At 36.4% G+C, this 18128-nt stretch overlaps 1 protein-coding gene across 2 annotated transcripts in view; it reads left to right on the top strand.

Annotated features, from left to right (window-relative positions):
• ccdc57 (coiled-coil domain containing 57) overlaps nt 1-18128 on the top strand; it is a 40546-nt gene extending 22418 nt beyond the window's left edge. For both annotated transcript variants that reach the window (XM_069168514.1, XM_069168513.1), the window contains exons 18-21: nt 14-130; nt 370-520; nt 16941-17193; nt 17564-18128. In XM_069168514.1, coding sequence (XP_069024615.1) covers nt 14-130; nt 370-520; nt 16941-17155 — 483 coding nt within the window. In that variant the 3' untranslated portion in view covers nt 17156-17193; nt 17564-18128. The remainder of the gene's footprint in view (nt 1-13; nt 131-369; nt 521-16940; nt 17194-17563) is intronic.

The following is an 18128-nucleotide window of genomic DNA, read 5'->3' as shown; positions in this document are numbered from 1 at the left end:
TATTGACTGACAGGAGCTGCAGTACGCTCTGAAGCAGAGGACTCGTCTCCTCCCCGGAACCAACAGTCGAGCTCCTCCGACTGAAGGACCTGCCGACTCTCAGGGGAACGACGTCACGGAGAGGTCAAAGGTGACAGACTTCAGTTTCACATGAAATTATTACAAAGTTCAGCTGCTGAGTTCACTGAATGAACGTCTGCTGGTTCAAAACCATCTTTCTGAAACATTTTAGTCTCTACATTCATTAAGTTTGGACTGATAAACTGTGATAATAATAATAATACGTGTTTATGTCTGTCTGATTCCAGACTGTTCACTGGCCTGTCAGTAAAATATTTTAAAGATGACTCTTCCTCTGTTCTTCTTCAGAGCTCTGAGTACAAAGAGACCCGTCCTCCTCCGTCACAGCTCCACTCAGGTGTGTCCCGGCCTCACCTGTCATCAGACGAGTCTCTGCGCTCTTTAAAGGAGCTGTGGGACAAACTGGACCACGGACTCGGTCTGTCTGTGTTTTCAGAAGGTAACCACACCGACTCAGATAGAAGCACGCCGCTCCACATGTACACAGCAACACGCTACACGCTACACGCTACACACTACACGCTACACGCTAGGTTCAAGCTCACCAACAGGTGCCTGCTGTCAGCTTACTGTCAGTGTAATGAATTACTCATCCAACCTCCACTCAGCTACATCAATATAATATCAACATGCTAATGCTCCGATAAAAAGATCAAGTGCACAGTCAGCACATATCACACTATAAAGGACTGGTGTCAGTGCTGCAACATACTGAACCATTCAGAAGTCTGTGCTTCAGATCATAATAATAATAATGATAATAAACTTTATTTGTATAACACCTTTCAGAAATGCAGCTGAAAGTTGTCCCAGCAAGAAAATGACATGCAGTGTTTCATATATATAAAGGAACATTTAAAAATATTTAAAAAAAAGAAAGAAATGAAATGCATAAAATTAAACACAACTACAGTTAAAATATAAAATAGAACAATATCCATTTTAAAGGTGCAGTGGTTCAAAGTTTAGGAGAGCTTCAGGATTAGCTGGTTGAAGACTAAAGTAAAGAGACATGTTTTAAAAGTATTCCTGATATCTGCAGGTCATGTTTCACAGCTCCGGAGGAGAACTGACTGAAGATGAATCCACCATTTTCTTTCAGTTTTCAAATATGGTCTATGTCCATGGAAACAGTCACATTTTCTCCCCCTGTAGCTGAGTGACTTCATGCACCTGCTGTGATGACAGTAGCATGTCCAAGTATCATCCATCAGTGAGGTCATCAACCATCAGTGATGTCATCAACCATAAGTGATGTCATCGTTGGTTTGTGAACATTATGAATCCTCCAGTTCAGATTCTGTCAGTCACCATCTTTGCTAGTTCGGAGCAGTTTGGAGCAGGAAGTGACCATATTTGGACGAGCTGGGGGAGGAGCCAGCGGTGGATCTGACCGATCTGATCGGAAACCTGACGATACTACGTCCCGCCCACCGATAGCTGTAACCTGACTGCACCACAGGCCTGTCAATCAAACAGACACGCCCCCAAAAACAGGTCTTCTTGAATCTTCTTTTCTAATGAATGAGGGATTATTTTCAGATGGACCTCCAGAAAACTAATAAGAAGGAGTGACTTTAGCTAACAACACCGAGATAACTGATGGAAACATTTTATTCACTTTGGATTTGATGAGAGAAGTTGAATGGGAGTCTATGGAGCCGGAGGCTTTTTGGAGCCGACCTCTAGTGGCACTCGCTGGTATTGCAGCTGAAGACACTTCTGGATCAGAACCATTTTACAGACCTGAAGCTACGAACACTTTTATATCCAGTCTGTAGTTTTATATCCAGTCTGTGTTTTATATCCAGTCTGTGTTTTATATCTAGTCTGTGGTTTTATATCCAGTCTGTGGTTTTATATCCAGTTTGTAGTTCTATATCTAGTCTGTAGTTTTATATCCAGTCTGTGGTTTTATATCCAGTTTGTAGTTCTATATCCAGTCTGTGTTTTATATCCAGTCTGTGGTTTTATATCTAGTCTGTGGTTTTATATCCAGTCTGTGGTTTTATATCCAGTTTGTAGTTCTATATCCAGTCTGTAGTTTTATATCCAGTCTGTGGTTTTATATCCAGTTTGTAGTTCTATATCCAGTCTGTGTTTTATATCCAGTCTGTGGTTTTATATCCAGTCTGTAGTTTTATATCCAGTCTGTAGTTTTACATCCAGTCTGTGGTTTTATATCCAGTCTGTGTTTTATATCCAGTCTGTAGTTTTACATCCAGTCTGTGGTTTTATATCCAGTCTGTAGTTCTATATCCAGTCTGTGTTTTATATCCAGTCTGTAGTTTTATATCCAGTCTGTAGTTCTATATCCAGTCTGTAGTTCTATATCCAGTCTGTTTTATATCCAGTCTGTAGTTCTATATCCAGTCTGTGGTTTTATATCCAGTCTGTAGTTCTATATCCAGTCTGTGGTTTCATATCCAGTCTGTAGTTCTATATCCAGTCTGTGGTTTCATATCCAGTCTGTGGTTTTATATCCAGTCTGTAGTTTTATATCCAGTCTGTAGTTCTATATCCAGTCTGTGTTTTATATCCAGTCTGTAGTTTTATATCCAGTCTGTGGTTTTATATCCAGACTGTGGTTTAATATCCAGTCTGTGTTTTATATCCAGTCTGTAGTTCTATATCCAGTCTGTAGTTTTATATACAGTCTGTAGTTCTATATCCAGTCTGTGTTTTATATCCAGTCTGTGTTTTATAGCCAGTCTGTCGTTTTATATCCAGTCTGTGGTTTTATATCCAGTCTGTAGTTTTATATCCAGTCTGTAGTTCTATATCCAGTCTGTAGTTTTATATCCAGTCTGTGTTTTATATCCAGTCTGTAGTTCTATATCCAGTCTGTAGTTTTATAGCCAGTCTGTAGTTCTATATCCAGTCTGTGGTTTTATATCCAGTCTGTGGTTTTATATCCAGTCTGTGGTTTTATATCCAGTCTGTAGTTTTATATCCAGTCTGTAGTTTATATCCAGTCTGTGGTTTTATATCCAGTCTGTAGTTTATATCCACTCTTTAGTTTTATATCCAGTCTGTGGTTTTATCTTATATCCAGTCTGTGGGTTTATATCTTATATCCAGTCTGTAGTTTTCTATCCAGTCTGTAGTTTTATATCTTATATCCAGTCTGTGGTTTTATATCCAGTCTGTGTTTTATATCCAGTCTGTGTTTTATAGCCAGTCTGTCGTTTTATATCCAGTCTGTAGTTTTATCTTATATCCAGTCTGTGGGTTTATATCTTATATCCAGTCTGTAGTTTTATATCCAGTCTGTGGTTTTATATCCAGTCTGTAGTTTTATATCTTCTATCCAGTCTGTGGTTTTATATCCAGTCTGTGTTTTATATCCAGTCTGTAGTTCTATATCCAGTCTGTGTTTTATATCCAGTCTGTGTTTTATAGCCAGTCTGTAGTTTTATATCCAATCTGTAGTTCTATATCCAGTCTGTAGTTTTATATCCAGTCTGTGTTTTATATCCAGTCTGTAGTTCTATATCCAGTCTGTAGTTTTATGTCCAGACTGTAGTTCTATATCCAGTCTGTGGTTTTATATCCAGTCTGTGGTTTTATATCCAGTCTGTGTTTTATATCAAGTCTGTGGTTTTATATCCAGTCTGTAGTTTTATATCCAGTCTGTAGTTTATATCCAGTCTGTAGTTTTATATCCAGTCTGTGGTTTTATCTTATATCCAGTCTGTGGGTTTATATCTTATATCCAGTCTGTAGTTTTATATCCAGTCTGTGCTTTTATATCCAGTCTGTAGTTCTATATCCAGTCTGTAGTTTTATATCCAGTCTGTGTTTAATATCCAGTCTGTGTTTTATATCCAGTCTGTAGTTTAATATCAAGTCTGTGTTTTATATCCAGTCTGTAGTTCTATATCCAGCCTGTGTTTTATATCCAGTCTGTAGTTTTATATCCAGTCTGTAGTTTTATATCCAGTCTGTAGTTTTATATCCAGTCTGTGTTTTAAATCCAGTCTGTGTTTTATATCCAGTCTGTAGTTTTATATCCAGTCTGTAGTTCTATATCCAGTCTGTGTTTTATATCCAGTCTGTAGTTTTATGTCCAGTCTGTAGTTCTATATCCAGTCTGTGTTTTATATCCAGTCTGTAGTTTTATGTCCAGTCTGTAGTTTTATATCCAGTCTGTGTTTTATATCCAGTCTGTAGTCTTACATCCAGTCTGTAGTTTTATATCCAGTCTGTAGTTTTATATCCAATCTGTAGTTTTATATCCAGTCTGTAGTTCTATATCCAGTCTGTAGTTCTATATCCAGTCTGTAGTTTTATATCCAATCTGTGTTTTATATCCAGTCTGTAGTTTTATATCCAGTCTATAGTTCTATATCCAGTCTGTGTTTTATATCCAGTCTGTAGTTCTATATCCAGTCTGTGTTTTATATACAGTCTGTAGTTCTATATCCAGTCTGTGTTTTATATCCAGTCTGTGTTTTATAGCCAGTCTGTCGTTTTATATCCAGTCTGTGGTTTTATATCCAGTCTGTAGTTTTATATCCAGTCTGTAGTTCTATATCCAGTCTGTAGTTTTATATCCAGTCTGTGTTTTATATCCAGTCTGTAGTTCTATATCCAGTCTGTAGTTTTATAGCCAGTCTGTAGTTCTATATCCAGTCTGTGGTTTTATATCCAGTCTGTGGTTTTATATCCAGTCTGTGGTTTTATATCCAGTCTGTAGTTTTATATCCAGTCTGTAGTTTATATCCAGTCTGTGGTTTTATATCCAGTCTGTAGTTTATATCCACTCTTTAGTTTTATATCCAGTCTGTGGTTTTATCTTATATCCAGTCTGTGGGTTTATATCTTATATCCAGTCTGTAGTTTTCTATCCAGTCTGTAGTTTTATATCTTATATCCAGTCTGTGGTTTTATATCCAGTCTGTGTTTTATATCCAGTCTGTGTTTTATAGCCAGTCTGTCGTTTTATATCCAGTCTGTAGTTTTATCTTATATCCAGTCTGTGGGTTTATATCTTATATCCAGTCTGTAGTTTTATATCCAGTCTGTGGTTTTATATCCAGTCTGTAGTTTTATATCTTCTATCCAGTCTGTGGTTTTATATCCAGTCTGTGTTTTATATCCAGTCTGTAGTTCTATATCCAGTCTGTGTTTTATATCCAGTCTGTGTTTTATAGCCAGTCTGTAGTTTTATATCCAATCTGTAGTTCTATATCCAGTCTGTAGTTTTATATCCAGTCTGTGTTTTATATCCAGTCTGTAGTTCTATATCCAGTCTGTAGTTTTATGTCCAGACTGTAGTTCTATATCCAGTCTGTGGTTTTATATCCAGTCTGTGGTTTTATATCCAGTCTGTGTTTTATATCAAGTCTGTGGTTTTATATCCAGTCTGTAGTTTTATATCCAGTCTGTAGTTTATATCCAGTCTGTAGTTTTATATCCAGTCTGTGGTTTTATCTTATATCCAGTCTGTGGGTTTATATCTTATATCCAGTCTGTAGTTTTATATCCAGTCTGTGCTTTTATATCCAGTCTGTAGTTCTATATCCAGTCTGTAGTTTTATATCCAGTCTGTGTTTAATATCCAGTCTGTGTTTTATATCCAGTCTGTAGTTTAATATCAAGTCTGTGTTTTATATCCAGTCTGTAGTTTTATATCCAGTCTGTAGTTTTATATCCAGTCTGTAGTTTTATATCCAGTCTGTGTTTTAAATCCAGTCTGTGTTTTATATCCAGTCTGTAGTTTTATATCCAGTCTGTAGTTCTATATCCAGTCTGTGTTTTATATCCAGTCTGTAGTTTTATGTCCAGTCTGTAGTTCTATATCCAGTCTGTGTTTTATATCCAGTCTGTAGTTTTATGTCCAGTCTGTAGTTTTATATCCAGTCTGTGTTTTATATCCAGTCTGTAGTCTTACATCCAGTCTGTAGTTTTATATCCAGTCTGTAGTTTTATATCCAATCTGTAGTTTTATATCCAGTCTGTAGTTCTATATCCAGTCTGTAGTTCTATATCCAGTCTGTAGTTTTATATCCAATCTGTGTTTTATATCCAGTCTGTAGTTTTATATCCAGTCTATAGTTCTATATCCAGTCTGTGTTTTATATCCAGTCTGTAGTTCTATATCCAGTCTGTGTTTTATATCCAGTCTGTAGTTCTATATCCAGTAAGTGGTTTTATATCCAGTCTGTGTTTTATATCCAGTCTGTAGTTCTATATCCAGTCTGTGTTTTATATCCAGTCTGTTTTATATCCAGTCTGTAGTTTTATATCCAGTCTGTGTTTTATATCCAGTCTGTAGTTTTATATCAAGTCTGTGTTTTATATCCAGTCTGTAGTTCTATATCCAGTCTGTAGTTCTATATCCAGTCTGTAGTTCTATATCCAGTCTGTTTTATATCCAGTCTGTAGTTTTATATTCAGTCTGTAGTTCTATATCCAGTCTGTAGTTTTATATCCAGTCTGTAGTTTTATATCCAGTCTGTAGTTCTATATCCAGTCTGTAGTTTTATATCAAGTCTGTGTTTTATATCCAGTCTGTAGTTCTATATCCAGTCTGTTTTTTTTTTACATCCAGCCTGTGTTTTATATCCAGTCTGTAGTTTTATATCCAGTCTGTGTTTTATATCCAGTCTGTGTTTTATATCCAGTCTGTAGTTCTATATCCAGTCTGTGTTTTATATCCAGTCTGTGTTTTATATCCAGTCTGTAGTTTTATATCCAGTCTGTGTTTTATATCCAGTCTGTAGTTTTATATCAAGTCTGTGTTTTATATCCAGTCTGTAGTTCTATATCCAGTCTGTGGTTTTATATTCAGTCTGTGTTTTATATCCAGTCTGTAGTTTTATATCCAGTCTGTAGTTTTATATCCAGTCTGTAGTTTTATATCCAGTCTGTGTTTTAAATCCAGTCTGTGTTTTATATCCAGTCTGTAGTTTTATATCCAGTCTGTAGTTCTATATCCAGTCTGTGTTTTATATCCAGTCTGTAGTTTTATGTCCAGTCTGTAGTTCTATATCCAGTCTGTGTTTTATATCCAGTCTGTAGTTTTATGTCCAGTCTGTAGTTTTATATCCAGTCTGTGTTTTATATCCAGTCTGTAGTCTTACATCCAGTCTGTAGTTTTATATCCAGTCTGTAGTTTTATATCCAATCTGTAGTTTTATATCCAGTCTGTAGTTCTATATCCAGTCTGTAGTTCTATATCCAGTCTGTAGTTTTATATCCAATCTGTGTTTTATATCCAGTCTGTAGTTTTATATCCAGTCTATAGTTCTATATCCAGTCTGTGTTTTATATCCAGTCTGTAGTTCTATATCCAGTCTGTGTTTTATATCCAGTCTGTAGTTCTATATCCAGTAAGTGGTTTTATATCCAGTCTGTGTTTTATATCCAGTCTGTAGTTCTATATCCAGTCTGTGTTTTATATCCAGTCTGTTTTATATCCAGTCTGTAGTTTTATATCCAGTCTGTGTTTTATATCCAGTCTGTAGTTTTATATCAAGTCTGTGTTTTATATCCAGTCTGTAGTTCTATATCCAGTCTGTAGTTCTATATCCAGTCTGTAGTTCTATATCCAGTCTGTTTTATATCCAGTCTGTAGTTTTATATTCAGTCTGTAGTTCTATATCCAGTCTGTAGTTTTATATCCAGTCTGTAGTTTTATATCCAGTCTGTAGTTCTATATCCAGTCTGTAGTTTTATATCAAGTCTGTGTTTTATATCCAGTCTGTAGTTCTATATCCAGTCTGTTTTTTTTTTACATCCAGCCTGTGTTTTATATCCAGTCTGTAGTTTTATATCCAGTCTGTGTTTTATATCCAGTCTGTGTTTTATATCCAGTCTGTAGTTCTATATCCAGTCTGTGTTTTATATCCAGTCTGTGTTTTATATCCAGTCTGTAGTTTTATATCCAGTCTGTGTTTTATATCCAGTCTGTAGTTTTATATCAAGTCTGTGTTTTATATCCAGTCTGTAGTTCTATATCCAGTCTGTGGTTTTATATTCAGTCTGTGTTTTATATCCAGTCTGTAGTTTTATATCCAGTCTGTAGTTTTATATCCAGTCTGTAGTTCTATATCCAGTCTGTGGTTTTATATCCAGTCTGTGGTTTTATATTCAGTCTGTAGTTCTATATCCAGTCTGTGGTTTTATATCCAGTCTGTGGTTTTATATTCAGTCTGTTTTTTACATCCAGCCTGTGTTTTATATCCAGTCTGTAGTTTTATATCCAGTCTGTGGTTTTATATCCAGTCTGTGGTTTTATATTCAGTCTGTAGTTCTATATCCAGTCTGTGGTTTTATATCCAGTCTGTGGTTTTATATTCAGTCTGTTTTTTACATCCAGCCTGTGTTTTATATCCAGTCTGTAGTTTTATATCCAGTCTGTGGTTTTATATTCAGTCTGTGTTTTATATCCAGCCTGTAGTTTTATATCCAGTCTGTGGTTTAATATCCAGTCTGTAGTTTTATATCCAGTCTGTGGTTTTATATCCAGTCTGTAGTTTTATATCCAGTCTGTGGTTTAATATCCAGTCTGTAGTTTAATATCCAGTCTGTAGTTTTATATCCAGTCTGTGGTTTTATATCCAGTCTGTGGTTTTATATCCAGTCTGTAGTTTTATATCCAGTCTGTGGTTTTATATCCAGTCTGTGGTTTTATATCCAGTCTGTGTTTTATATCCAGTCTGTAGTTCTATATCCAGTCTGTGTTTTATATCCAGTCTGTTTTATATCCAGTCTGTAGTTTTATATCCAGTCTGTGTTTTATATCCAGTCTGTAGTTTTATATCAAGTCTGTGTTTTATATCCAGTCTGTAGTTCTATATCCAGTCTGTAGTTCTATATCCAGTCTGTAGTTCTATATCCAGTCTGTTTTATATCCAGTCTGTAGTTTTATATTCAGTCTGTAGTTCTATATCCAGTCTGTAGTTTTATATCCAGTCTGTAGTTTTATATCCAGTCTGTAGTTCTATATCCAGTCTGTAGTTTTATATCAAGTCTGTGTTTTATATCCAGTCTGTAGTTCTATATCCAGTCTGTTTTTTTTTTACATCCAGCCTGTGTTTTATATCCAGTCTGTAGTTTTATATCCAGTCTGTGTTTTATATCCAGTCTGTGTTTTATATCCAGTCTGTAGTTTTATATCCAGTCTGTGTTTTATATCCAGTCTGTAGTTTTATATCAAGTCTGTGTTTTATATCCAGTCTGTAGTTCTATATCCAGTCTGTGGTTTTATATTCAGTCTGTGTTTTATATCCAGTCTGTAGTTTTATATCCAGTCTGTAGTTTTATATCCAGTCTGTAGTTCTATATCCAGTCTGTGGTTTTATATCCAGTCTGTGGTTTTATATTCAGTCTGTAGTTCTATATCCAGTCTGTGGTTTTATATCCAGTCTGTGGTTTTATATTCAGTCTGTTTTTTACATCCAGCCTGTGTTTTATATCCAGTCTGTAGTTTTATATCCAGTCTGTGGTTTTATATCCAGTCTGTGGTTTTATATTCAGTCTGTAGTTCTATATCCAGTCTGTGGTTTTATATCCAGTCTGTGGTTTTATATTCAGTCTGTTTTTTACATCCAGCCTGTGTTTTATATCCAGTCTGTAGTTTTATATCCAGTCTGTGGTTTTATATTCAGTCTGTGTTTTATATCCAGCCTGTAGTTTTATATCCAGTCTGTGGTTTAATATCCAGTCTGTAGTTTTATATCCAGTCTGTGGTTTTATATCCAGTCTGTAGTTTTATATCCAGTCTGTGGTTTAATATCCAGTCTGTAGTTTTATATCCAGCCTGTAGTTTTATATCCAAACTGTGGTTTAATATCCAGTCTGTAGTTTTATATCCAGTCTGTGGTTTTATATCCAGTCTGTGGTTTTATATCCAGTCTGTAGTTTTATATCCAGTCTGTGGTTTTATATCCAGTCTGTGGTTTTATATCCAGTCTGTAGTTTTATATCCAGTCTGTGTTTTATATCCAGTCTGTGGTTTTATATTCAGTCTGTGTTTTATATCCAGTCTGTGGTTTTATATTCAGTCTGTGGTTTTATATCCAGTCTGTGGTTTTACATCCAGCCTGTGTTTTATATCCAGTCTGTAGTTTTATATCCAGTCTGTAGTTTAATATCAAGTCTGGGTTTTAAATCCAGTCTGTAGTTCTATATCCAATCTGTGTTTTATATCCAGTCTGTAGTTTTATATCCAGTCTATAGTTCTATATCCAGTCTGTGTTTTATATCCAGTCTGTAGTTCTATATCCAGTAAGTGGTTTTATATCCAGTCTGTGTTTTATATCCAGTCTGTAGTTCTATATCCAGTCTGTGTTTTATATCCAGTCTGTTTTATATCCAGTCTGTAGTTTTATATCCAGTCTGTGTTTTATATTCAGTCTGTAGTTCTATATCCAGTCTGTGGTTTTATATCCAGTCTGTGGTTTTATATTCAGTCTGTTTTTTACATCCAGCCTGTGTTTTATATCCAGTCTGTAGTTTTATATCCAGTCTGTGGTTTTATATCCAGTCTGTGGTTTTATATTCAGTCTGTAGTTCTATATCCAGTCTGTGGTTTTATATCCAGTCTGTGGTTTTATATTCAGTCTGTTTTTTACATCCAGCCTGTGTTTTATATCCAGTCTGTAGTTTTATATCCAGTCTGTGGTTTTATATTCAGTCTGTGTTTTATATCCAGCCTGTAGTTTTATATCCAGTCTGTGGTTTAATATCCAGTCTGTAGTTTTATATCCAGTCTGTGGTTTTATATCCAGTCTGTAGTTTTATATCCAGTCTGTGGTTTAATATCCAGTCTGTAGTTTTATATCCAGCCTGTAGTTTTATATCCAGTCTGTGGTTTAATATCCAGTCTGTAGTTTTATATCCAGTCTGTAGTTTTATATCCAGTCTGTGGTTTTATATCCAGTCTGTGGTTTTATATCCAGTCTGTAGTTTTATATCCAGTCTGTGGTTTTATATCCAGTCTGTGGTTTTATATCCAGTCTGTAGTTTTATATCCAGTCTGTGTTTTATATCCAGTCTGTGGTTTTATATTCAGTCTGTGTTTTATATCCAGTCTGTGGTTTTATATTCAGTCTGTGGTTTTATATCCAGTCTGTGGTTTTACATCCAGCCTGTGTTTTATATCCAGTCTGTAGTTTTATATCCAGTCTGTAGTTTAATATCAAGTCTGGGTTTTAAATCCAGTCTGTAGTTCTATATCCAATCTGTGTTTTATATCCAGTCTGTAGTTTTATATCCAGTCTATAGTTCTATATCCAGTCTGTGTTTTATATCCAGTCTGTAGTTCTATATCCAGTAAGTGGTTTTATATCCAGTCTGTGTTTTATATCCAGTCTGTAGTTCTATATCCAGTCTGTGTTTTATATCCAGTCTGTTTTATATCCAGTCTGTAGTTTTATATCCAGTCTGTGTTTTATAACCAGTCTGTAGTTTTATATCAAGTCTGTGTTTTATATCCAGTCTGTAGTTCTATATCCAGTCTGTAGTTTTATATCCAGTCTGTAGTTCTATATCCAGTCTGTTTTATATCCAGTCTGTAGTTTTATATTCAGTCTGTAGTTCTATATCCAGTCTGTAGTTTTATATCCAGTCTGTAGTTTTATATCCAGTCTGTAGTTTTATATCCAGTCTGTAGTTCTATATCCAGTCTGTAGTTCTATATCCAGTCTGTGTTTTATATCCAGTCTGTAGTTCTATATCCAGTCTGTTTTTTATATCCAGTCTGTAGTTCTATATCCAGTCTGTGTTTTATATCCAGTCTGTGTTTTATATCCAGTCTGTAGTTTTATATCCAGTCTGTGTTTTATATCCAGTCTGTGTTTTATATCCAGTCTGTGGTTTTATATTCAGTCTGTTTTTTACATCCAGCCTGTGTTTTATATCCAGTCTGTAGTTCTATATCCAGTCTGTGTTTTATATCCAGTCTGTAGTTTTATGTCCAGTCTGTAGTTCTATATCCAGTCTGTGTTTTATATCCAGTCTGTAGTTTTATGTCCAGTCTGTAGTTTTATATCCAGTCTGTGTTTTATATCCAGTCTGTAGTCTTACATCCAGTCTGTAGTTTTATATCCAGTCTGTAGTTTTATATCCAATCTGTAGTTCTATATCCAGTCTGTAGTTCTATATCCAGTCTGTAGTTTTATATCCAGTCTGTAGTTTTATATCCAATCTGTGTTTTATATCCAGTCTGTAGTTTTATATCCAGTCTATAGTTCTATATCCAGTCTGTGTTTTATATCCAGTCTGTAGTTCTATATCCAGTCTGTGTTTTATATCCAGTCTGTAGTTCTATATCCAGTAAGTGGTTTTATATCCAGTCTGTGTTTTATATCCAGTCTGTAGTTCTATATCCAGTCTGTGTTTTATATCCAGTCTGTTTTATATCCAGTCTGTAGTTTTATATCCAGTCTGTGTTTTATATCCAGTCTGTAGTTTTATATCAAGTCTGTGTTTTATATCCAGTCTGTAGTTCTATATCCAGTCTGTAGTTTTATATCCAGTCTGTAGTTCTATATCCAGTCTGTTTTATATCCAGTCTGTAGTTTTATATTCAGTCTGTAGTTCTATATCCAGTCTGTAGTTTTATATCCAGTCTGTAGTTTTATATCCAGTCTGTAGTTCTATATCCAGTCTGTAGTTTTGTATCAAGTCTGTGTTTTGTATCCAGTCTGTAGTTCTATATCCAGTCTGTTTTTTATATCCAGTCTGTAGTTCTATATCCAGTCTGTGTTTTATATCCAGTCTGTAGTTTTATATCCAGTCTGTAGTTTTATATCCAGTCTGTGTTTTATATCCAGTCTGTGTTTTATATCCAGTCTGTGGTTTTATATCCAGTCTGTTTTTTACATCCAGCCTGTGTTTTATATCCAGTCTGTAGTTTTATATCCAGTCTGTGGTTTTATATTCAGTCTGTGTTTTATATCCAGCCTGTAGTTTTATATCCAGTCTGTGGTTTAATATCCAGTCTGTGGTTTTATATCCAGTCTGTGGTTTAATATCCAGTCTGTGGTTTAATATCCAGTCTGTAGTTTTATATCCAGTCTGTGGTTTAATATCCAGTCTGTAGTTTTATATCCAGTCTGTGGTTTTATATCCAGTCTGTGGTTTTATATCCAGTCTGTAGTTTTATATCCAGTCTGTGGTTTTATATCCAGTCTGTGGTTTTATATCCAGTCTGTGGTTTTATATCCAGTCTGTGTTTTATATCCAGTCTGTGGTTTTATATTCAGTCTGTGTTTTATATCCAGTCTGTGGTTTTATATTCAGTCTGTGGTTTTATATCCAGTCTGTGGTTTTACATCCAGCCTGTGTTTTATATCCAGTCTGTAGTTTTATATCCAGTCTGTGGTTTTATATTCAGTCTGTGTTTTATATCCAGTCTGTAGTTTTATATCCAGTCTGTGGTTCTATATGCAGTCTGTGGTTTTATATCCAGTCTGTGGTTTTATATCCAGTCTGTGGTTTAATATCCAGTCTGTGTTTTTTATCCAGTCTGTGGTTTATGTCCAGTCTGTAGTTTTATATCCAGTCTGTGTTTTATATCCAGTCTGTAGTTTTATATCAAGTCTGTGTTTTATATCCAGTCTGTAGTTCTATATCCAGTCTGTGGTTTTATATTCAGTCTGTGTTTTATATCCAGTCTGTGGTTTTATATTCAGTCTGTGGTTTTATATCCAGTCTGTGGTTTTACATCCAGCCTGTGTTTTATATCCAGTCTGTAGTTTTATATCCAGTCTGTGGTTTTATATTCAGTCTGTGTTTTATATCCAGTCTGTGGTTTTATATTCAGTCTGTGGTTTTATATCCAGTCTGTGGTTTTACATCCAGCCTGTGTTTTATATCCAGTCTGTAGTTTTATATCCAGTCTGTGGTTTTATATTCAGTCTGTGTTTTATATCCAGTCTGTAGTTTTATATCCAGTCTGTAGTTCTATATGCAGTCTGTGGTTTTATATCCAGTCTGTGGTTTTATATCCAATCTGTGGTTTAATATCCAGTCTGTGTTTTATATCTAGTCTGTGTTTTATATCCAGTCTGTAGTTTTATATCCAGTCTGTGTTTTATATCCAGTCTGTAGTTTTATATCAAGTCTGTGTTTTATATCCAGTCTGTAGTTCTATATCCAGTCTGTGGTTTTATATTCAGTCTGTGTTTTATATCCAGTCTGTAGTTTTATATCCAGTCTGTAGTTTTATATCCAGTCTGTAGTTCTATATGCAGTCTGTGGTTTTATATCCAGTCTGTGGTTTTATATTCAGTCTGTAGTTCTATATCCAGTCTGTGGTTTTATATCCAGTCTGTGGTTTTATATTCAGTCTGTTTTTTACATCCAGCCTGTGTTTTATATCCAGTCTGTAGTTTTATATCCAGTCTGTGGTTTTATATTCAGTCTGTGGTTTAATATCCAGTCTGTAGTTTTATATCCAGTCTGTGGTTTTATATCCAGTCTGTAGTTTTATATCCAGTCTGTGGTTTAATATCCAGTCTGTAGTTTTATATCCAGCCTGTAGTTTTATATCCAGTCTGTGGTTTAATATCCAGTCTGTGGTTTTATATCCAGTCTGTAGTTTTATATCCAGTCTGTAGTTTTATATCCAGTCTGTGGTTTTATATCCAGTCTGTGGTTTTATATCCAGTCTGTGGTTTTATATCCAGTCTGTAGTTTTATATCCAGTCTGTGGTTTTATATCCAGTCTGTGGTTTTATATCCAGTCTGTGTTTTATATCCAGTCTGTGGTTTTACATCCAGCCTGTGTTTTATATCCAGTCTGTAGTTTTATATCCAATCTGTGGTTTAATATCCAGTCTGTGTTTTATATCCAGTCTGTAGTTTTATATCCAGTCTGTGTTTTATATCCAGTCTGTAGTTTTATATCAAGTCTGTGTTTTATATCCAGTCTGTAGTTCTATATCCAGTCTGTGGTTTTATATTCAGTCTGTTTTATATCCAGTCTGTAGTTTTATATCCAGTCTGTAGTTTTATATCCAGTCTGTAGTTCTATATGCAGTCTGTGGTTTTATATCCAGTCTTTTTTTTTTATACTCAGTCTGTAGTTCTATATCCAGTCTGTGGTTTTATATCCAGTCTGTGGTTTTATATTCAGTCTGTTTTTTACATCCAGCCTGTGTTTTATATCCAGTCTGTAGTTTTATATCCAGTCTGTGGTTTTATATTCAGTCTGTGTTTTATATCCAGCCTGTAGTTTTATATCCAGTCTGTGGTTTAATATCCAGTCTGTAGTTTTATATCCAGTCTGTGGTTTTATATCCAGTCTGTAGTTTTATATCCAGTCTGTGGTTTAATATCCAGTCTGTAGTTTTATATCCAGCCTGTAGTTTTATATCCAGTCTGTGGTTTAATATCCAGTCTGTAGTTTTATATCCAGTCTGTAGTTTTATATCCAGTCTGTGGTTTTATGTCCAGTCTGTGGTTTTATATCCAGTCTGTGGTTTAATATCCAGTCTGTAGTTTTATATCCAGTCTGTAGTTTTATATCCAGTCTGTGGTTTTATATCCAGTCTGTGGTTTTATATCCAGTCTGTGGTTTTATATTCAGTCTGTGTTTTATATCCAGTCTGTGGTTTTACATCCAGTCTGTGGTTTTACATCCAGCCTGTAGTTTTATATCCAGTCTGTGGTTTTATATCCAGTCTGTGGTTTTATATCCAGTCTGTAGTTTTATATCCAGTCTGTAGTTCTATATGCAGTCTGTGGTTTTATATCCAGTCTGTGGTTTTATATCCAGTCTGTGGTTTAATATCCAGTCTGTAGTTTTATATCCAGTCTGTAGTTTTATATCCAGTCTGTAGTTTTATATCCAGTCTGTGGTTTTATATTCAGTCTGTGTTTTATATCCAGTCTGTAGTTTTATATCCAGTCTGTGGTTTTATATCCAGTCTGTGGTTTTATATTCAGTCTGTGTTTTATATCCAGTCTGTAGTTTTATATCCAGTCTGTGGTTTATATCCAGTCTGTAGGTTTATATGCAGTCTGTAGGTTTATATGCAGTCTGTGAGCATGTCACAGTTTGTATTACTCCAACCTGCCAGGTCTCAGTCCACCAGGCTGCTGTTTGTCCTTTTGTTGCCTGCCTGGTCAGAGACTCCTCCAGTCTGCTGCAGACTCTTTTCCATCCTCACAAACACAAAGTTTGTCACTTCGTCTGAATACACAACCTGTCGGCCCAGTAGACACAGTCAAGGACAGATCCACTGATGATCTGTTGCTCAACGTCTGTCGGCCTTCCAGAGAACAGTTTCTCAACCCGGTCAGGCTGAGACGCCGTGATCAGCATCACACCATTCAACAGTTGTGAAACCAGATAAACTGTCACAATGTTTGACTGCAACTGATAATAAACTGTGGTCAGCAGGTCAGAGGGTTTAATAGATATTAAAGAAACTGTTTAAACTACTGCAGAGGGAACAGAGCAAAGTTTAGGAAAGTTAAATCTTGATGTGAATCTTCTATTGAGGGTTAAACAAGGACAAACTGTGTTTCTGTGTTCTTTCCTTGTTCATGTAAGTGACGCGGTCAAAGAGAAACTTGGGATGTTAAAATGTTCTGCTGAAATAAACAAGACCTTCCCTTTCCTTCCAGATGTTCAAGCTACCCATGCCATGTGCACTAATGCATCCCTGTACCATCACAGATGCTGGCTGTAGAACTGAGCTGATAACAAGCTGGATGGTCCCTCTCCTCTTTAACCTGGAGGATGCAGCGTCCATGATTTCCAAACAGAATCTCAGAATTTGATTCAGCAGACCTCAGGACAGTTGTCCTCCGACCCCTGAACCACTCTGACTCCCACAGATGTGGATGTAAACCTTGTTAAAGCTGTTGAAGAGAGCCGTGTCCTGTCTGTCCTGCAGGTGAAGGTGAGCTGAGCAGGAAGGACCTGTCCCAGTCTGCTGGTTCTGGAGTCCAGATTACGGTGCACGGTCCCGGTCTGGTTCACAGTCAGCCCTCAGCTGAGGTCCAGCAGAGGAGGGACCCGGCTAAAACACCATCAAACAGAACCAGGACCAGCAGACCTGCAGCACCGGGCAGAACCAGCAGGATCAGGAACTACAACATTAAAGACTGACACAGGTTGGACAGTCTGAACATCAGCTGGTCCAGTAGGTGAGTTATAGATCCTCCTCAGACAGGTCTGAGAAAACAACCCTGATGATGTCACCAGTTATCTTAGTGACCAATCACCAGCAGGACAGACACACTTCACACTTTTAGCTCATTTTATATTTACATTCTGTTATCTTTAACTTGTATTCATCCATTTTAAGAGTCACCTTCCTGCTGGTCTGGGGAACAGCTGGCCTTCACAATAAGAGACTGAGGCGAAGAGCAGTGTTTATTTAGTTTATTTTGAAGACAGATATGAAGTTGTAGGTAAACTGTATCTCTAACGTGTATTTCCTTTGTTTTGTCTGCTTGTCACTGAGGGTTTGTTCTCCGTCAGTGTCGTTCAGTTCGGTCTTTCTAATTTGTTAAGATTAAGTTATTGTCTGGAGGACGAGGAGGACGTAGACACGTCGTCCTGATGACTGAGGGTCCTAAACCACCTGAACCGCCCTCTGCCCCCCCGACCGTGAGGTGAGACCTCCGCTGCTACAACCTCTCCCCAGGTGAAGAAGATTGTCAGCATTGCCAGCAGCTTGAGCCTCCAGGGTGGAGAAGAAGGAGGTCTTCATGGTTCAGCCAGTGTCTTCTGAGCTTCAGACCCGTTTTCACTGGAAGCAGCTGCAGATTTCTGGTGAACATTTCCCAAAGGTGTGTTCAGTGACCTGGTGCTGATGTACAGGAGTATGGATCAGGGCCCAGTGAACAACATCTCTGATTGGCTGAGGAGCTCAACTTCTCCCTCCACACACTTCTCTCCATGTTCAGCTCTACTTTACTGTAAAAATACTCTACCTACCAGAAACAAGAGCTCCAGTCCTCTGTTCTTTTAATTTGAAAATCATCTGTGTTATTTGCATGAAATGCTTCTGCTTCCTGTCAGAGATCTGGTGTTTACAGACCAGACTGAGGAAATAAAGCTGCACCTACAGTCCACA

Source organism: Embiotoca jacksoni, unplaced genomic scaffold (genome assembly GCF_022577435.1).
Source record: "Embiotoca jacksoni isolate LCO1_2020_lvr unplaced genomic scaffold, fEmbJac1.0.p SCAF_40, whole genome shotgun sequence".
In the NCBI taxonomy this organism is placed as follows: Eukaryota; Metazoa; Chordata; class Actinopteri; family Embiotocidae; genus Embiotoca; species Embiotoca jacksoni.
This window is presented reverse-complemented; position numbering and strand designations above follow the sequence as displayed.